Here is a 16,889-nt window from a genome sequence, read left to right as displayed (position 1 = left end):
TCTAAGGGCCAGTAATTGCACTCCTTGGACCCGAGGCTGAAAGCCCTTGCCTCAACTCCCTCCAGGGTGGTCAGCCCCGTGTGGTGGGGGGAGGCTCAGAGAAGCAGGTCCCAATGGGGGCCCCCCGCCGAGTTTGAGGCCCACTGCCTCCCGCCGGCCTCTCCACTGCCGCAGACTCTTCCCTGCCCAGCCCCACCCAGGGGGCCACGGGCACAGCGGCTGAGCCCCTGTGGGAGGGCAACTCAAATGTGGCCCCCGGGCCTGAGGGCACAGGCCCACCCGGAGGGAGGTGATAACATGGACAGGAAGGAAGGGAGAAAAGCCACCCCACCCGCCACACCTCTCCCACCTGCTCCGCGCCTCAGTCCGGCACATAGCCAGCCGGTAGCCGCAGCACTCGCAGCAGCAGCAGCCTGACTTCCATGGAAACGCTTTACTGCTGCCCCCGCCCCTCTCCCCCCAGGCTGGGGGCTACCACAGTTCCCCTTCCCCAACCCTGCCCACCTGGTGGGGCTTTTGGCTTCCCCTCACACAGGGTCCTGGAGGCAGCCCGGGTTCTGTATCTCACACCCACAGAGACCTTTTTCTTCAGGGCCTGGGGAACGGCTGGGTTCCCTGAGTTCAATTCAGTCTGATCAAGCTGGGATCTGGGGGACACGCTCCCCTCCTCTGCAAAGTAGCCAGGATTCCAATTTGGTGAGAGGGATGGTGGGGCAGAGCCAGAGTGGACACGGACTGACGCGCAGGGGCCCGCGGTGCCTTCCCTCAGGCCTCCCTCTGGTGGCTCACAGACCCCTGCCATGGCGGGTGCGGCCGTCTGCATGTGTCAGGCCCCAAGAGAGGGAACGCCTGCTCCTGCAGGGCGGGAGGGGGCACCTCCCTCACGGTGCGTGTGGAGTCCACTAGTGTGCTAGCTTCCTGTCGCTACTGCAACAAATGACCACAGACTTAGTGGCTTAAACAACAGACATTTATTCTCTTACAGATCTGGCAGTCAGAATTCTAAAATCTGTCTCATGGCTAACGTCAAGGTGTCAGCAGGGCTGGTCCCTTCTGGAAGTTCTGAGGGGAGAATCCACTTCCTTGCCTTTCCTGCTTCTGGAGGCTGCCTGCGTCCCTTGCCTTGTGACCCTTCCTCACATTAGTCCACTTCTTGCTTCCGTCACCATATCTCCTACTTCCTCTCTGATCGCCTGCTTCCCTCTCACAAGGATCCCTGTGATTACATCAGGCCCACTTGGACAATCCAGAATAACTGCCTCGTCCAAAGATCCTGAACTTAATTACAGCTGTGAGGTCCCTTTGCCATGTAAGGGCCCGTTTGCAGGGTCCTGGGATTGGCACGTGGGCACCTTGGCGGCCACCATTCAGCCCACTCCAACTAGGCTGCAGAACTGCTACGCACTCCTGGTGCGTCAGGGATCGGGAGAAAAAGGTTGGGGATTTTATGCTTTGGGTGCGGCAGGGTCCTTTCTAACCCTGTACTTCAAAGGTCTGGGCTTCACCAACCCTCCCCTTGCAACCAGAGAAACTCACTGCAATGTCTCCTTGAGAGTCGGTGACAGGCTAAGTCTAAGTGCTGGTGAGAGGTGCAGGGCCAGCCAAGAAGCCCCAAGTCTCGGGGGGTGGGGGCGGGGGAGCCGGCCCGAAGCCCACACCCTGCTGGCTGCAACAAGGCCATGGCCAGCAAGAAACACAGAGAAGGGGCTGGGCCTGCTGAGGGGGCTAGGGGGCCGGGACGAGTGAGGCCTGCGAGGACAGTGCGTGTCGGCCAGTGCCGAGGTGTGGCTGCAGTGCTGCGGGAGCCAGAAGCAGCAGCTGGGGCGGGGTCCCTGCCCACAGAGATCACAGAGCGTGGCTGGGAGCGGCTCTGAGGTTGGTGAGAGAGCATCCCTGCCCACAGTGTCTGGGGGCGAGGGCGAGGGCCTCACCAGACAAGGATTGCTCCAAAGTCCCTGGCATCGGGCTTCCGCCTGGTGAGGAAAGCAGTGGGGCAGGGGTGGGGCGCTGGCGGAGCAGGAGGCAGGGAGCCTCTCTTGCTACCTCCTCTCCATGCTCTGCATCTGCAAGCTGAGGGAGGTGAAGCTGGCCAGGAGGTCGGTCACTTCATCCACCTGCAGGACCAAACCGAGGCTCTGTCACAGGGGCCTCGGACCCCGGCTCGCCTCCCCAGTCCCATAGGCATGAGGGCAGGCATTGTGTCTCCTCCCAGGGCATGTGATGGCCTCACTGTGACTATGGGACAGCTGTCCAAGGATTAATCCTTGACACCGGCTGGTCTCAGACTGCCCCAGAGAGAAGAGCCACGAGCAGCTACAAGGGAAGTGGACGAGGCTTTGAGGTCCACAGTGGGCTGCAAGCCCACAGCCACGGCCTCTGTCTCCTCTGAGTGTCTGGCTGCACAGAGCAGGGATGGACTGGCCCTGAGGCTCCTGCTGGCCCCGGGTGTGGACCGACCACTCACCTGCTCTTTGGTGCTTGTCATCTGGAGGCGGGTGCAGAGGTCGTCCAGCCGTTCCCGCTGCTCGTGCCGCCCCAGGCGCTCCAGGTACTCCCTCAGCATCTGGATGATCTGCAGCGAGAGTTGGGGCTGAGCTGCTGGGGGGCACAGAGAGGCTGGATGCTGCTGCCAAGAGGCACAGTGGAGCAGGTGCAACTGGGGTCAGTGTGAAGCGACCCAGGAGCCCTGGCACTGGAGGCAGGCGTGTCTGTGGTTAGGGGAGCATCTGTCCAGTGCCTGCTTGTGCCATGGGTTCAGCATGAGAGGCACTCACCTGCTTCACCTCCAGCCGCACGGCCTCCAGGCACTGGGAGTGGCCTTCCTGCAGGATGTTCAGCTTCGACTTGGCCAGGTGCAGGGGCGTGCGGCCAGCTCGGTCCAGGGCATCCACACGGGCCCCTGCGGGAGCAGGGAGGGGTGAGCATGCTGGGGGTGAGGTTGAGGGGGGTGGGGGGAAAGGGCCCACATACCTCCTCGTAGCAGGGTGGTGATGACAGGCACGTGGTTGGTGCAGGCCGCTGAGGAAGAAGAACAGGGATTTGAGAGGACAGGACCACCAGGGCTTGGCCCTGTGTGCCCACCGGAGGGAGCAGGACTGTTTCTGAGTGTGCCTGCACCACGTGATGCCTCCTGAGAAGGCATCACCAAGGTAGCAACTGGGCGGGACTCAGCAATCAAGTCCAATCCACTCCCGAGCCCCCGTCCCCCCACCTCCCCTCTCCCCCTGGGTAAAGCTGAGGAGGCTGAGGCTTGGAGATGGGACTGCCTCACGATGAGCCATGGTGTGAACCAGCCACAGGGCAGGAACCGGCTACAGGTCTCACCTCTCCTAGCAGAGATGCTGCTGAGCCAGTTTGGGTTGCTCATTCAGCTCTGCTCAGGGCACAGCCAACTAGTGAGGGACGAAGTCCATGGGACACAGACTGGCGTGTGGCCCTGAGGGCTCAGGCTCTCTCCAGATGACAGGAGATCCTGCTGGGAGCCTGCAGGACCCAGGCTCTCCATCAAAGGGGCCTGTCTGTGCTGCAGAGAAGGTGTCTTGGTGGCTTTTCAGGCACTTACCCAGGTGCAGCGGCGTGTTCCCCAGCCCATCTCTCTGGTTGGGATCAGCCCCGTGGTCCAGGAGGAGCTGCACTGGAGACGGGAAAACCCAAGAGGAGCTATCAGAAGCTTCTCTGGGCTGGACCCTAAGCCCCACCCCTAACCTAGCTAAAGAAGCTCACTCAAGGCATGGAGCACTGAAAGCAAACACGGTTCCCCATGCTGTTTCTTTCATTCACTCACTCACTCACTCACGCACACACGCACGCACTCAGGCACGCACTCACGCACGCACGCACAGAGCTCACGGGCAGGACTCCGAGGGCCAGGAACTGAGCATTCCAGGAGGGCCTCCTGGCCTAGGCAGGTGCTACAGGACCGAGATTTTAAAGGTTAAAGAAAGTTCTTCCAACAGCAATGGCTGCTGTGAGGGCTCTCAAGGGCATTTTCTGCTCCTTGCACAGCCAAGCGCCACAGTGGGGACTAGGCCAATAGAGGGTGCTGAGCACACCACCTTCAGGGTCTCCAGGCCACCTCAAGGGTGGGCTGTGGTGTCGCCAGGGCTCCTCAGTTACCCAGACGGATGCACCGGCAGACTACAACCAGGGAGACCAGGCCGAGCCTCATGCCACATACAAACCAATCGAGGGGCCACAGACCTGGATGCGAAAGCTACAACAGTCAGGCTTGTGCAAGAAAACAGGAGAATATCTTCATGAGCTTGGGATAGGCACAGCTTTCTTAAATAGGTCACAAAATTACTAACCATAAAAAAGAAAAGATTAATAAATTGGATTTATTAAAATTAAGAACTTGTGTTCATCAAAAGACACCATTCAGAGAAAAGGCAAGCTCAGAAAAGGTCCTTTATATTTAGTAAACGATTTGTATGCAGAATAAAGAATTTCTACAAATTAATAAGAAAAAGACAGGCAATTTGTTAAAAGACATGGACAAATGACTTGAACAGATACTTCACAAGAGAAGATATAAAAAAGGCCAATAAATACACAAAGATGTGCTCAACATCACTGGCCATCAGAGAAATGCAAATTAAACCACAATGACATACCACTATACCAGAATGGCTAAAACTAAAAAGAAACAACACTAAGCATTGGCAAGGATGTGGAAAAACGCGGCACTCTGACACTGCTGGTGGGAATGTCCATGGTACAAGCACCTTGGGAGAAGTTTGGAAGGACCTACTGAAGCTGAATATATGTGTCCCCTAGTGATCCAACAATCGCACTCCAGCCTTTCTCACAAGAGCCCAAACCTGGAAACCACACTCACGTCCATCCACAGTAGACTGGGCAAACTGTGGAGCATCACACAATGAAACACCATCCAGCAGTAAGAAAGAACAAACTACTGAGACACAGCGTTCAGAGGTGAATCTGAAGGATATAGTTTTGTTGTTGTTGTTGTTTGTTTTTAAAGATTTTATTTTTCTTTTTTCTCCCTAAAGCCCCCTGGGACATAGTTGTGTATTTTTAGTTATGGGTCCTTCTAGTGGCGGCATGTGGGACACCACCTTAACATGGCTTAATGAGCGGTGCCATGTCCGCGCCCAGGATCCGAATCCCTGGGCCACCGAAGCGGAGCGTGCGAACTTAACCACTTGACTACAGGCTGGCCCCTCAAGGATATAATTTTTTTTAATTTTATTTTATTTTATTTTCGTTTTTATCCCCAAAGCCCCCTGGTACATAGTTGTATATTCTTCATTGTGAGTCCTTCTAGTTGTGGCATGTGGGACGCTGCCTCAGCGTGGTTTGATGAGCAGTGCCATGTCCGTGCCCAGGATTCGAACCAACGAAACACTGGGCCGCCTGCAGCGGGGCGAGTGAACTTAACCACTCGGCCACGGGGCCAGGCCCCTCAAGGATATAATTTGAATGAAAGAAGCCAAGATACAAAAGAGTGAAATTCAAAGAGAGGCAAAACCAGTCGATGATGAACAAGGTCCACATGGGGGTAAGGCCTAGAAGGCGGATGAAGCAGGCTGCTGGAGTGCTGAAAATATTCTATAGTTTGATCTAGGGGCTTGTTAGTGTATACACAAGAAAGTTCAGTTTGTAAGTTATACCACATCCAAAAACTCCGAAAAAAAAGGGCTGTCCCACTGCCGCCCTTGGCGCTGAGTAAATGTTGCCTGAACGTCTTGAAGGACTGGCCCCAACCCGAGTCCACCACATTCTCTCCCCAGGTTTGCCCCTTCCCCAGTCTGGCAGTGCCAGTTCCACAGGCGAAGGGAGTGAGGGGGTGGGTACCACCTTGCTGAGTCTTCCTTATATCCAGCACCTCTGGCTGTGCAGAGAGCAAATCATCCCCCAGCATCTCTCCAGAGACACTCCCTCTTCCCCCCCAGGACTCACCAATCTGGTCGTTGCCATTGCAGGAGGCAAAGTGTAGAGCTGTGCGGCCCTTGTCATCAGCTGCACAGGGATCCACGCCATCTTCCAGCAGCTGCTGCACTGACGCCACCAAGACAGAGGCAGGCGGGGGAAAGAGCAGAGTGTTAGCCAAGCTGCAGCCCCAGCAGGTGGCGAAGGATGCTCAGAGGCCCCTCCAGGCAAGGTGTCTGTAACGCGTGGGAGAGCCAGTCCCCCTTGGATGCTGGCCCCACAGGGACTGCCATGACAAGGGACTTATTTTCCTGAGGGTTCAACTGAGGGCCATGGATTCTGGGTGCTCAAACTATGTGTCTAGGCATAGAATGTCATAGAAGGATCTTGACCCTCAGGGTCAGGAATTCTGGAATCGCAGAAGCCCCTAGCATAGACTTCAGTCCTCTCCCTCAACTTGAGTTTGGACATGCATCCATTCCAGCTGGACACAGCTGCCCAAGCTGTGGGCTGACACCTACTTTGCTCCCAGGAGGCAGCCGTTTAGCGTGGACAGAGGCCAGGCTCTGGAACCACACAGACAAAGTCCTAGACTAAGCTAAGCAAAAAAAGGAGGAGTTGGGGCCAGCCTGGTGACGCAGCAGTTAAGTGCGCACATTCTGCTTCGTGGCGGCCTGGGGTTCACGGGTTCGGATCCTGGGTGTGGACATGGCACCGCTTGACAAAAAGCCATGCTGTGGTAGGCATCCCACGTATAAAATAGAAGAAGATGGGCATGGATGTTAGCTCAGGGCCAGTCTTCCTCAGCAAAAAGAGGAAGATTGGCAGTAGTTAGCTCAGGGCTAATCTTTCTCAAAGAAAAAAAAACGTAGAAGTACAGTGGCAACAGCACAGGGCACTGGAGAGAGCTCGCTGGCAGGAGGACAGCCTGCCTTCAGGCCCCATTCACCAGCAAATGGGAATAACCTCTGCCCTGCCGATCTCCAGAGCTGCCGTGACAAGAATAATGGACATGAAATTCCCTCTGTGAAAAGGATGGAGCCATTATAAAATGTGAGGCATTATGTATTACATGGACATGACCAACGAAATGTAGAAATTGCTGCCAACCATCATTTTACAGCAAGCAACATTTCAGTCTCTCTCCCTCGCAAACCTCTCAAGGACTTGGGTCCTTCCAGATGAAGCCCAGACATGTCCTCCTCCACGAAGCTTTCCTGTCTCCCCAGGCTGAGTCAGCCACTCCCTCTCCCGCATTTCCTCAGTGCCCCGTCCACCCCGCCTCCCTGCCACCCTAACATTAACGGGCTGTGCTATTTTTGGGTAATTGCATCTGTACGCTGAGCACCAGCGAAGCGGAGGGTACCTGACTGCTAAGCCCCTCGACCACCCAGCGAGGGCTCGTGTCCATTTTACGGACCAGGTGACTGTGGCCCAGAGAGATCACGTGAAGCGCCCAAGCTCCATTCACCAGCTAACGGAGGCGAAGCCGGATATAAACCCACATTCCTCTGGCTCCAGAACGTACACCTCCTCCAATTAAACACATCACTTCAGTTTTTCGGAGGTTTTCATTTTGAAAGTAGTATCACTTTATATTCTTTTTCTCCAACTATATTGTAGCCTTTTGTTTTATCTTAATACCTTGGACCAAGATATTGCTGTCCTGCTCAGTGGATGCTGCTGACTTAGAAATGAACAGAGGTGGGAGGAAAAGGCTTAAGGTAGTGGAGAAGTAAGAGCTTTAGGCCGGGGCTGGCCCCGTAGCCGAGTGGTCAAGTTCGCGCGCTCCACTGCAGGTGGCCCAGTGTTTTGTTGGTTCGAATCCTGGGCGCGGACATGGCACTGCTCATCAAGCCACGCTGAGGCAGCGTCCCACATGCCACAACTAGAAGGACCCACAACGAAGAATATACAACCATGTACTGGGGGGCTTTGGGGAGAAAAAGGAAAAAAAATAATAAAATCTTTAAAAAAAAAAAAAAAAAAATGAGCTTCAGGCCATCTCTGCGTCCATCAGTACATTCCCCGAAAGACAGCCAGTGTCAGAGAGAGAAAACAGCCGGTTCCGTTTTGTGATTTGTGCAGTTATAGTCTTTTTGGAAAGTACCTTTAGCAACATCTATCAGAAGCCATCAAAATATGCATACCGTTTGAAGGAATAACCCCATACCTGGGAAGTTATCTTAAAAATGAAAAACCAAGGTGACTGACTAAAGAACTCTCCTCCCTTTGAAGGCATAGTGTGCACCCATTAAAAGCTGTGGTTATAATTGGGGAATGGAATGACAAAGTGCTTTTTGCTTTTTACTTTATAAGCTTAAAAAAACGTCATACAGCCACGTATTCATTCTGTAAATAGGAAAAAAAATGATGCTTCCATTTTGAAAAAAACAAATGGTTTTATGAAAAAACAAAATGTCTAAGATACATAAAAAATTGGACAACAAAATTGTGTATTCAGCAGTTTGCAAGCCCATGAGGAAAATTCCTCTGCACAGGGAAAAGGACTGGAAAGATATTCACTAAAATATTAACGGAGATTAATATTTCACGGAATCAGCTTTTGGTGTTTATTATGGATGTTTTTCTTGTATATTTCTCTAATTTCTAAAACATTTTAAATGCATATACTATTTTCCTACTTAAAATATTTTAAATGATTATGAATTCATAGATAAGGACTTATGATTTAACAATAGCAGAGTATAAATTTTTTTTTTTAAGATTTTTTATTTTTTTCCTTTTTCTCCCAAAGCCCCCGGTACATAGTTGTATATTTTTTCATTGTGGGTCCTTCTAGTTGTGGCATGTGGGACGCTGCCTCAGCGTGGTTTGATGAGCAGTGCCATGTCCGCGCCCAGGATTTGAACCAACGAAACACTGGGCCGCCTGCAACGGAGCGCGCGAACTTAACCACTCGGCCACGGGGCCAGCCCCAGCAGAGTATAAATTTTATGTCCACTATAATTGCTAGACTATTTTTCGGTGGTGAACATGAGGCAATCTACACAGAATTCAAAATACATTATGATGTACATCTGAAAGTTATATAATGTCATAATCCAGTGTTACTGCAATTAAAAAAATTTAAAACTTAAAAAAGAAAAAAGATGAACTAGACTTTCTGTGGAAGGAAAGTATAATTAAAATATTCTTGGGGCCAGCCCGGAGGCATAGTGGTTAAGTTCAGTGTGCTCCACTTCAGTGACGCTGTGTTCACGGGTTCAGATCCTGGGTGCAGACCTATATACCTCTCATCAAACCATGCTGCGGCAGCATCCCACGTACAATACAGAGGAAGATTGGCAACAGATGTTAGCTCAGGGCCAATCTTCCTCACCAAAAAATATATATACATAAATAAAACAAAACATTCTCTGGCCACACACTAGAGATATTGAAAAGAGAACACTTCTCATTTTTCCTTGAAAAGCTATCTAGGTTGCTGTCCAAATATTCAAAAATGTTAAAGTTCAGGGAAAAGAGACCAAAGTGAAGAGTTGAAAAGCCCTCCAGTTTCCAAGCCTGCTCACTACCGCTGTGCCACGGAGGAGGGAAGCATTTCCAGGCCCAGGCGCAACACCCCAGCTCCCTGAGGTGCAGGACCTCCTCTCCGCGCCTGCTGTACCTGAGCCCTCCCAGCCCACAGCCCTCAATCGACGCGCGCGTCTTATCTCCTGACCACAGCACAGCACCCCACCACCAGCACAGAATGATGTCCACTTGAGGCAGGCAGAATGAGGGCACCCAAAGATGCCACACCCTCGTCCCCAGAATACCTCCCACAGCCAGAGGGACTTTGCAGATATGACGCAGGTGGAAGACCTTGAGATGGAAGAACGTCCTGGATTATTCAGGCGCAATCTAACCACAGGAGTCCTCCAACGCAGAGAACCTTTCCCTGCTGCGGGAAGCCGCGAGATGGCAGTGGGAGGACGCAGACCACTTGAGCCAGGAGTGTGGGGGCCTCTAGAGGCTGGAAGAGGTAGGGAAACGGATTCTCCCTAGAGCCTCCACAAAGGAATACGGCCCGTTGACACCCTGGATCTCAGCCTGGCGAGACCCGGCTTGGACTTCGACCCTCGAAACTGCAGGATAAATTTGTATGGTTTCCTACCACTTGTTTGCGGTAATTTGTTACAGCAGCCATAGAAAACTAATATACCACTTTTCCCTGATTCACAGAAAGAATGAAATCGGTGGATAAAACTAAAATTTTTAGGGCTGGCCTGCTGGCGCAGTGGTTAAGTTTGCGCCTTCCGCTTCGGCGGCCCAGGATTCTCTGGTTTGGATCCCCGGTGCGGACCTACATGCTGCTCAAGGCATGCTGTGGCAGGCAACCCATGTATAAAATAGAGGAAGATGGGTACGGATGTTAGCTCAGGGCCAATCTTCCTCAAAAAAAAAAGTTGAAGTTTTTTCCCTATAACTTGTCTTTGTACCTTTGATGCTGCTACTGTTTCAGTAGAGAGCAAACAATAAAAAAGTGGAGTGGCGGCCTGCTAGGGGCCTCCCAGGCCCTCCAGATGATCTGTCAACTCAACAAGTTTGAGGACCACTGATTCAACTGCCACCAGCCTCAGGGAGCAGTTGAAGGTGGTGGCTCTGTGCAGATTGTGGCCGCCCTGGCAGTTAAAGTTGAGCGTTCGTTCCCATTAACCGGAAGTTCCAAAAGCTCCTACTCTGCTGCTGGGCGCCAGGAATTCGAAAGCAGACATGGTCCCCACCATCAGCGAGCCCACAAGGTGACAGACACTATGATGTCAGGAAGTTCACGGTGACAGGGAAGCAGGGGAAGGGTGAGCATCTAAGCCAGACTGCTCTTCTGCAAGGTGACTGCAGTTACAGAATAAATACAACGAGCCTGGTCCAAAGGGTGAGATGGCACACTGAAGTCAAGCACTGCCTCCCAGGGGGACCAAGCCCCTCCCTAACCAGCCTATGGAGCTGGCCCTGCTCTGCACACTCACCTGTTTCCACGTCGTTGGCGTTGGCTGAGTCCCTCAGCCTCTTCAGAGCTGTGAAGAGTAAGAGAGTGCTGGTTAGAAAAAAAAATGGCCACGATGAAGCAGAAAGTGGATGGCTTCCCAGTTAGCCCACCCTTGAGCCACGATAGCATCTAAAGGGAAAAAAGGTGCCAGGATGCAAGAGACACTGCCCTGGGCACAAGGAGAAGCGTGAAATGTGGCCCAGCTAGTGCAAAAGCCACACTCGGCAGCAAATCCTCCAAGCCCTTTGGAGCCAGATCTCGTCTCTGTCACTTGTAGTGGCTGAGCGATCTTGAGCAAGTTTGTTAACCCACCTGGGCCTCAGGTCTATCATCCACCAAACAAGCCTCAGCTCTGTCCTGACAGCCCTGAGTTGTTGCAAAGACAAAAGGAGATGTTTACACGACGTTCTCCGTGAGCAGCTTACATAGATAATCTTATATCCTCCTTCAAAGGAGGCCATTCCCAAATGACTGACTTAAATGTGGGAATTCCTAAGAGGAAAGTTTTTTCTCCTACAACGACACTACTGCTACATTAGAGGCTAATAGAAAGCCATGTCTTGTCATCAGAGAAATGATCAAAACTTGCAACTCAGATACGTGATTCCCTACATTCATATAGCACTTTGTGATTTATACAGCACTTTCAAATTCTCATTTACTCTTCATAACTCTACTAAGATGTGGGTGGAATTACAGTCCTAGAAGGAACCCTAAACATCCTCACTCTGGAATCTTTCAGGGCATTGGTTTTCACGCCATCCACAAAACGTAAAAGACTGGGGCCGGCCCAGTGGCGCCGCAGTGAAGTGCCCATGTTCTGATTTGGCGGCACGGGGTTCACCGGTTTGGATCCCGGCTGCAGACATGGCACCACTTGGCACACCGTGCTGTGGTAGGCGTCCCAAATATAAAGTAGAGGATGATGGGCATGGATGTTAACTCAGGGCCAGTCTTCCCCAGCAAAAAGAGGAGGATTGGCAGATGTTAGCTCAGGGCTAAGCTTCCTCGAAAAAATATTTAAAAAACAACAACAAAAAACAAAACGTAAAAGGGAGACATGCCCGAGCAGGAGTTTCGGTCTGGCAGACCTGGGTTCCAACACCAGCACAGCCACTGTCTAGCTGCGTAACTTGGAGCAAGGCAGTTTCTCTGAGCCTCAGCTTGCCCTTCAGCAGAATGGGAACAGTACCTGGATCTCAATGAGTCAATGTCAAGGTCAGGATCAGAAACGATCACATATCACCTAACAGTGTTTGGCACACAACAAAGGCAGAATAACAGCTCCGCATTCATTACCTTACTGAACCCTTGCAACATCCCTGTAAAGTAGGTATTGCGCCCATTTTACAGATGAGAAAACTAAGCCTGAAAGGTTCTACAGTTTGCCTAAGGCCTAAACGAGGCAGAGGAGTTCAATCCGGGTCTGCGCATTTACACAAGTTGGCAGGACTTGCAGCCACAGGCTCTGGCCTCCCCTCTCTGACAAAAGCATTCTCCAGGGCCCCAGTTTACGACCTACTAATGAACACCTGGAGCCGGGCAAAGTTTCAGTTCAGGAATTACCACGTGCAAAGTCTAGGACGACGGGCTCTGGGCAGCAAGACTTCTCGTCTACCTTCACGGTCCTTAGCAGCTACAATAACAAGGATCATCGCTGAAAGGACACTGGGGGGCCACTCCGGCCCGCAGCTCAGACGTCGGAGGACTCCAGACCCAGGGCCCGGGGCGGTCAGGGGCCCGCCTCCCGCCGCGCCGCTCACCGTGCACCTCCTTGCCGGTGGGCCCGAGCCGTCGGTGGGGCCTGGAGGCGCGTCTCAGCCGGCCGGCGGGGATCTTACAGCGCAGCTCATCGCGGGGCTCCGCGTCCTGCTGCCACAGGACGTGGAGGTAGCGCAGCGGGGACTGGGCCCCGCCGGACGCCCGGCCCGGGAGGCCCGCGCCGCCGCCCAGCGCAGACCCGAAGTCGGCGAAGGAGAACAGGCCCTCGGGGCCGGTCAGCGGCTCCGGCGCCACCGCGCACTCGCCATCCGAGCTCGAGCGGCCCGAGCGCGGCTCATCGTCCGCGCCCCCGGCGGCGGCTGCCATGGCAACAGCGCGGCGCGGGCCAGGCCGCCCGAGCCTCGTTCCCGGCCGACCAACGGACCCGCTTCCCTCCGCCCTAAGCCTCGCTGTCAGCGGGCGAGCGGGCGGGCCCGGCCTGCAGCCACGGCAACCGAGAGGGGGCGGGCTCGGGTCGCGAGCTGGCGCGTTCCGGACCAATGAAAACCCTTCCAGCCGAATCCCCTCCCGTCCGCCGGTCACCGTAGGGCAAAAGGATTGGCTTCCGGCAGCGTGACTGACGGACATAAGAACCAATCACCAATTCGAGATGCCCACGTCCTCGCTGTACGTAACTACTGGAGCCAATAAAAAAGCTCAGCGTCAGCCGCTCTTCCTCTTTCCATTTTCCCCCGTCGGATCATGGGAACGGTGACGGGCAGATGCCTTAGCCAGTCACGTTGAGATGTTCTGCAGCCAATCACAAAGGAAAGTGAAGAAGTCAAATCATACTTTAAATCAATGAACGTAAAAGAACTTCCCACAAACGCAGAGTGTAAGTAGGAAAGTGAGAGTGTGTTAAAATTTGGAGCTATCACCACGAGCTGTGGAGTGATAGCTTCTGAATGCAGTAGATCCCTTTAGTTCTCTCGGTAACCCCGACATTGATGACTGATCTACCAAGAATTATAACTCAACGTAATTACACCAGAGCGACACTTCAGTCCGAACCAGGTAGCTCTCTGTGCTGGGTCCTGGACGCAGGATGCGACTCAGTGCCCTTCGAAATGCATGTTCATGGCCCAATGGGAGAAGTCAAAGCCGGAAACAAGGAAGTCGCAAACAACGATGAGCTTAGCAACCCCTCACGTGTGCACTGTTCTATGAGTTTTCACAACCCTGTACCCCACAAACCCTTCTACAAAGTGGGCAAGGAAGATCATCCCCTTTTTATAGATGAGGAGCTGAGACCAGAGAGATAAGGGACTTTTCATGGACGCCTAGCTCTCTTAGGACGGAGGCTTGTGTCCAGGCAAAAGTTCTTCCCTCTCATTCAGCTCACTTAAAATGTAGTCTTTCTCTGACAGCTGAAAAGCACTTTCAGATTTTGCAGTGCTCTCAGAACACCATGGTGAGGTCTATCATTGTATGGAGGAAAATGCTGTTTATTTGAACTCTCCTCCTCTGCACCGTAATTGATAAGGACGTGTGCCAATTCCACTTGTAGCTAGAAGGAAATAGAGGAAAGAAATAAACACTGAACACGGACCATTTGCCACGTGGTTGACACATGTATTATACATTTAAATGGTATGTGTTTAGTTCTCCCTCACAAGAGACTTACCAGGTAGATATTATTATACCCACTTTGCAGATCAGGAAATTGAGGTCCTGAGATGTTATACGAATCGTACAAGAGTATGGGGCTAGAAAGTTGAAGAACTGAGATTGGAACCCAGAAAAGTCCTCTCTCCATCGCACTGCTTTCTTTAAAGATTTTTTTTTCCTTTTTCTCCCCAAAGCCCCCTGGTACATACTTGTATATTTTTAGTTATGGGTCCTCTAGTTGTGGCATGTGGGATGCCGCCTCAGCATGGCCTGATGAGCGGTGCCATGTCGACGCCCAGGATCCAAACCAGCGAACCCCTGGGCCACCCAAGCGCAGTGCGCAAACTTAACCACTCAGCCACCGGCTGGCCCCACACTGCTTTCTTTAATGAAGAGTCTGCTGGAAACCTGGCTCCAGAGAGTTTAAGTGACCTCTAGGTATTTACACCTCACTCCTGATGAACGTACCCCAAAACCATTATTCATTCCTCCTCTTTTTCCGTGTCATAACTGCCAAAGTAGTCTTTATCTCTCCAGTCTCTCTGTGGAATCCAAGGTGTGCTTGCTGCCTGAAGCACAATTCTCTTCACATCTCTAGGCTCTGCCTGCCCATTGAGCTCGGGCTAAAGTCCAAACCCTTTGTCCTAGAGCATTGTCTTCTGCCTGCCAGTGGGTCTGGTCTTCAAGCCACCTGGTCTACCAAGATATTTGCGTTGCCACAAATCTTTTAATTTGAACAGGATCCCTAAACATCTAGAGGTGGTTGTTACTTCTAATTTTTAAATGAACCTTGTTGAAGTCTAAATTACATAGCCCAAGCCTCCGTGTGTTTCAAGAACCACTTGTTGTTTTGGATTAGAAGAATAGGATGCTGCCCTAATGCATGTATTATTTCTCATCCACATAAATATTAAGCCCTGAGAAATTTATACAGGTCTTCCTTGACTTACGATGGAGTTAGTCCCAATAAACCCATCATAAGCTGAATATATTGTTCAGTTGAAAATGCATTTAGGGGCCGGCCCCGTGTCTCAGTGGTTAAGTTTGCGCACTCTGCTTCTGCAGCCCAGAGTTTCGCCGGTTCGAATCCTGGGCACGGACATGGCACCACTCATCAAGCCATTCTGGGGTGGCGTCCCACATGCCACAACTGGAAGGACCCACAACTAAAAATACACAACTATGTACCAGGGGGCTTTGGGGAGAAAAAGGAAAAAAAATATTTAAAAGAAAATGCATTTAATCCACCTAACTTACTGGATGTCTAGTTTAGCCACGCCTACCTTAAATGCACTCAGAACACTTACATTAGCCTATAGTGGGGCAAAACCATCTAACACAAAGCCTATTGAATAATAAAGTGTCGAACATCTCATGTAAAAAAAACAAAAAAAAAGAATAGGATGTTGAATGTGAACCCAGTTAGCCCCAGCCTCAGGGTTTTAGACTGGAACTTGGGTCTATGAAGTTGTATTCCCCTGTAATGCCTGGCTCAGCAACTGGTGCCAACACATTGCAGCTATTTGACTGACTGACTGACTGATTGAACAAATGAATGAATGAATGAAATGGTAAAGATAGTATAGTCCAGTGGTTAACACCATCCACTTGGGAACCATCAATGTGGGGGGCTATGGCTTTGAGCAAGTGACTTTACCTTTCTGAGCCTCGGTTTCCTCATCCGTAAGATGGAGGTAACAGTGGTGCTTATATCGTGTACTTATCAGAGGACTAAATGATATGATGTAAGTAAAGCACCTAGTACAGAGCTTGGCATACAGTTAGCGCTCAAAAGATGGTAGCTATTGTTGTTGTTATTGTAAACAAGGGTAGGATGCAGGCCAGGGCCCATGCAAACCCTATACAAGAGGGGGCCCATCACACTGCCTTGAACTGGACCTAAGGGCACTGCAAGCATCACACACAAGTCATTTGTGTTTGGTCAATCAGCAGATAAAACAGGAAGCACTTGGTGGAAGACAAAGAAAGTACCTGTAATGTTTGCCTTGTGGGAAAAGCTTCTGCCTGGGAACCCAGGGACTTGTGTGCTAAGTCTTGTCCAGCCTAAACTCACCTCCTGATTTCGGGGTAAGCGTTTCCCTTCTTTAGGCCTCAGTCTTTCTGTCCAAAGGTATTGTTCTAGGTCGGATGTGGACACTGGCTCAGGCCTCATTAGGCAGGTTGGCTTTCCTTTCATTCTTTCCCTCATCTTGTTGGTCTTCACAGTATTTTAGAGCAATTTGAACTGGTCGCCAACATCTAAAAATTGAGAGGTTTCACATAAAATGTTTTATTTCCAGATTCTCTTAAAAACAGGAAGATATGGCAATACAGGACCATCTCTCCCACATGGCAACAGTTGGCTGGGGCTGCATAGCAACTCTCCCCTTTCAACGGGGCACGATGGTGTTCTGGTTTGCCACAGTCCCCACCACTCTCTGTTGCCTCTGCATTGAAGCCCAAAGGCAGTGGCCGTTTTCCGTTGTGCTGGTGCTGTTGTTTTTCTTAAGTAGAGTTCACAGGAAATTAAAATATTTCTTGTCTTTATCAAATGTGGAATAATGAAAACTAGTGTGGAGAAAAATAACCTAGTGTCTGAAAACATGACATATGGGGATTATGTGACTTTTTAATA

The 16,889-nt window shown here is 51.5% G+C and overlaps 1 protein-coding gene across 2 annotated transcripts; it reads right to left on the bottom strand.

The window, feature by feature from the left end:
- Positions 1 to 956: 956 nt before the first annotated feature.
- ANKRD54 (ankyrin repeat domain 54) lies at positions 957 to 13,120 on the bottom strand. 2 transcript variants are annotated; one of them, XM_014851254.3, is made up of 8 exons: positions 12,649 to 13,120; positions 10,866 to 10,913; positions 5,923 to 6,021; positions 3,563 to 3,634; positions 2,971 to 3,018; positions 2,775 to 2,899; positions 2,465 to 2,572; positions 957 to 2,114 (listed from the first exon to the last, which is right to left on the bottom strand). In XM_014851254.3, exons 1-8 carry the CDS (start codon positions 12,971 to 12,973, stop codon positions 2,040 to 2,042), a joined length of 900 nt encoding a protein of 299 aa, XP_014706740.1. In that variant the 5' UTR covers positions 12,974 to 13,120; the 3' UTR covers positions 957 to 2,039. The 2 variants fall into 2 exon arrangements, with proteins under 2 accessions (XP_014706740.1, XP_014706741.1); XM_014851255.3 differs by lacking the exon at positions 5,923 to 6,021 and having other exon boundaries at positions 12,649 to 13,118.
- Between the last annotated feature and the right edge of the window lie 3,769 nt (positions 13,121 to 16,889).

The sequence above is a fragment of the Equus asinus genome, chromosome 4 (assembly GCF_041296235.1).
Source record: "Equus asinus isolate D_3611 breed Donkey chromosome 4, EquAss-T2T_v2, whole genome shotgun sequence".
Taxonomy (NCBI): domain Eukaryota; kingdom Metazoa; phylum Chordata; class Mammalia; order Perissodactyla; family Equidae; genus Equus; species Equus asinus.
Note: the sequence above shows the minus strand (reverse complement) of the source record. Positions and strands in the feature narration are given on the sequence as shown.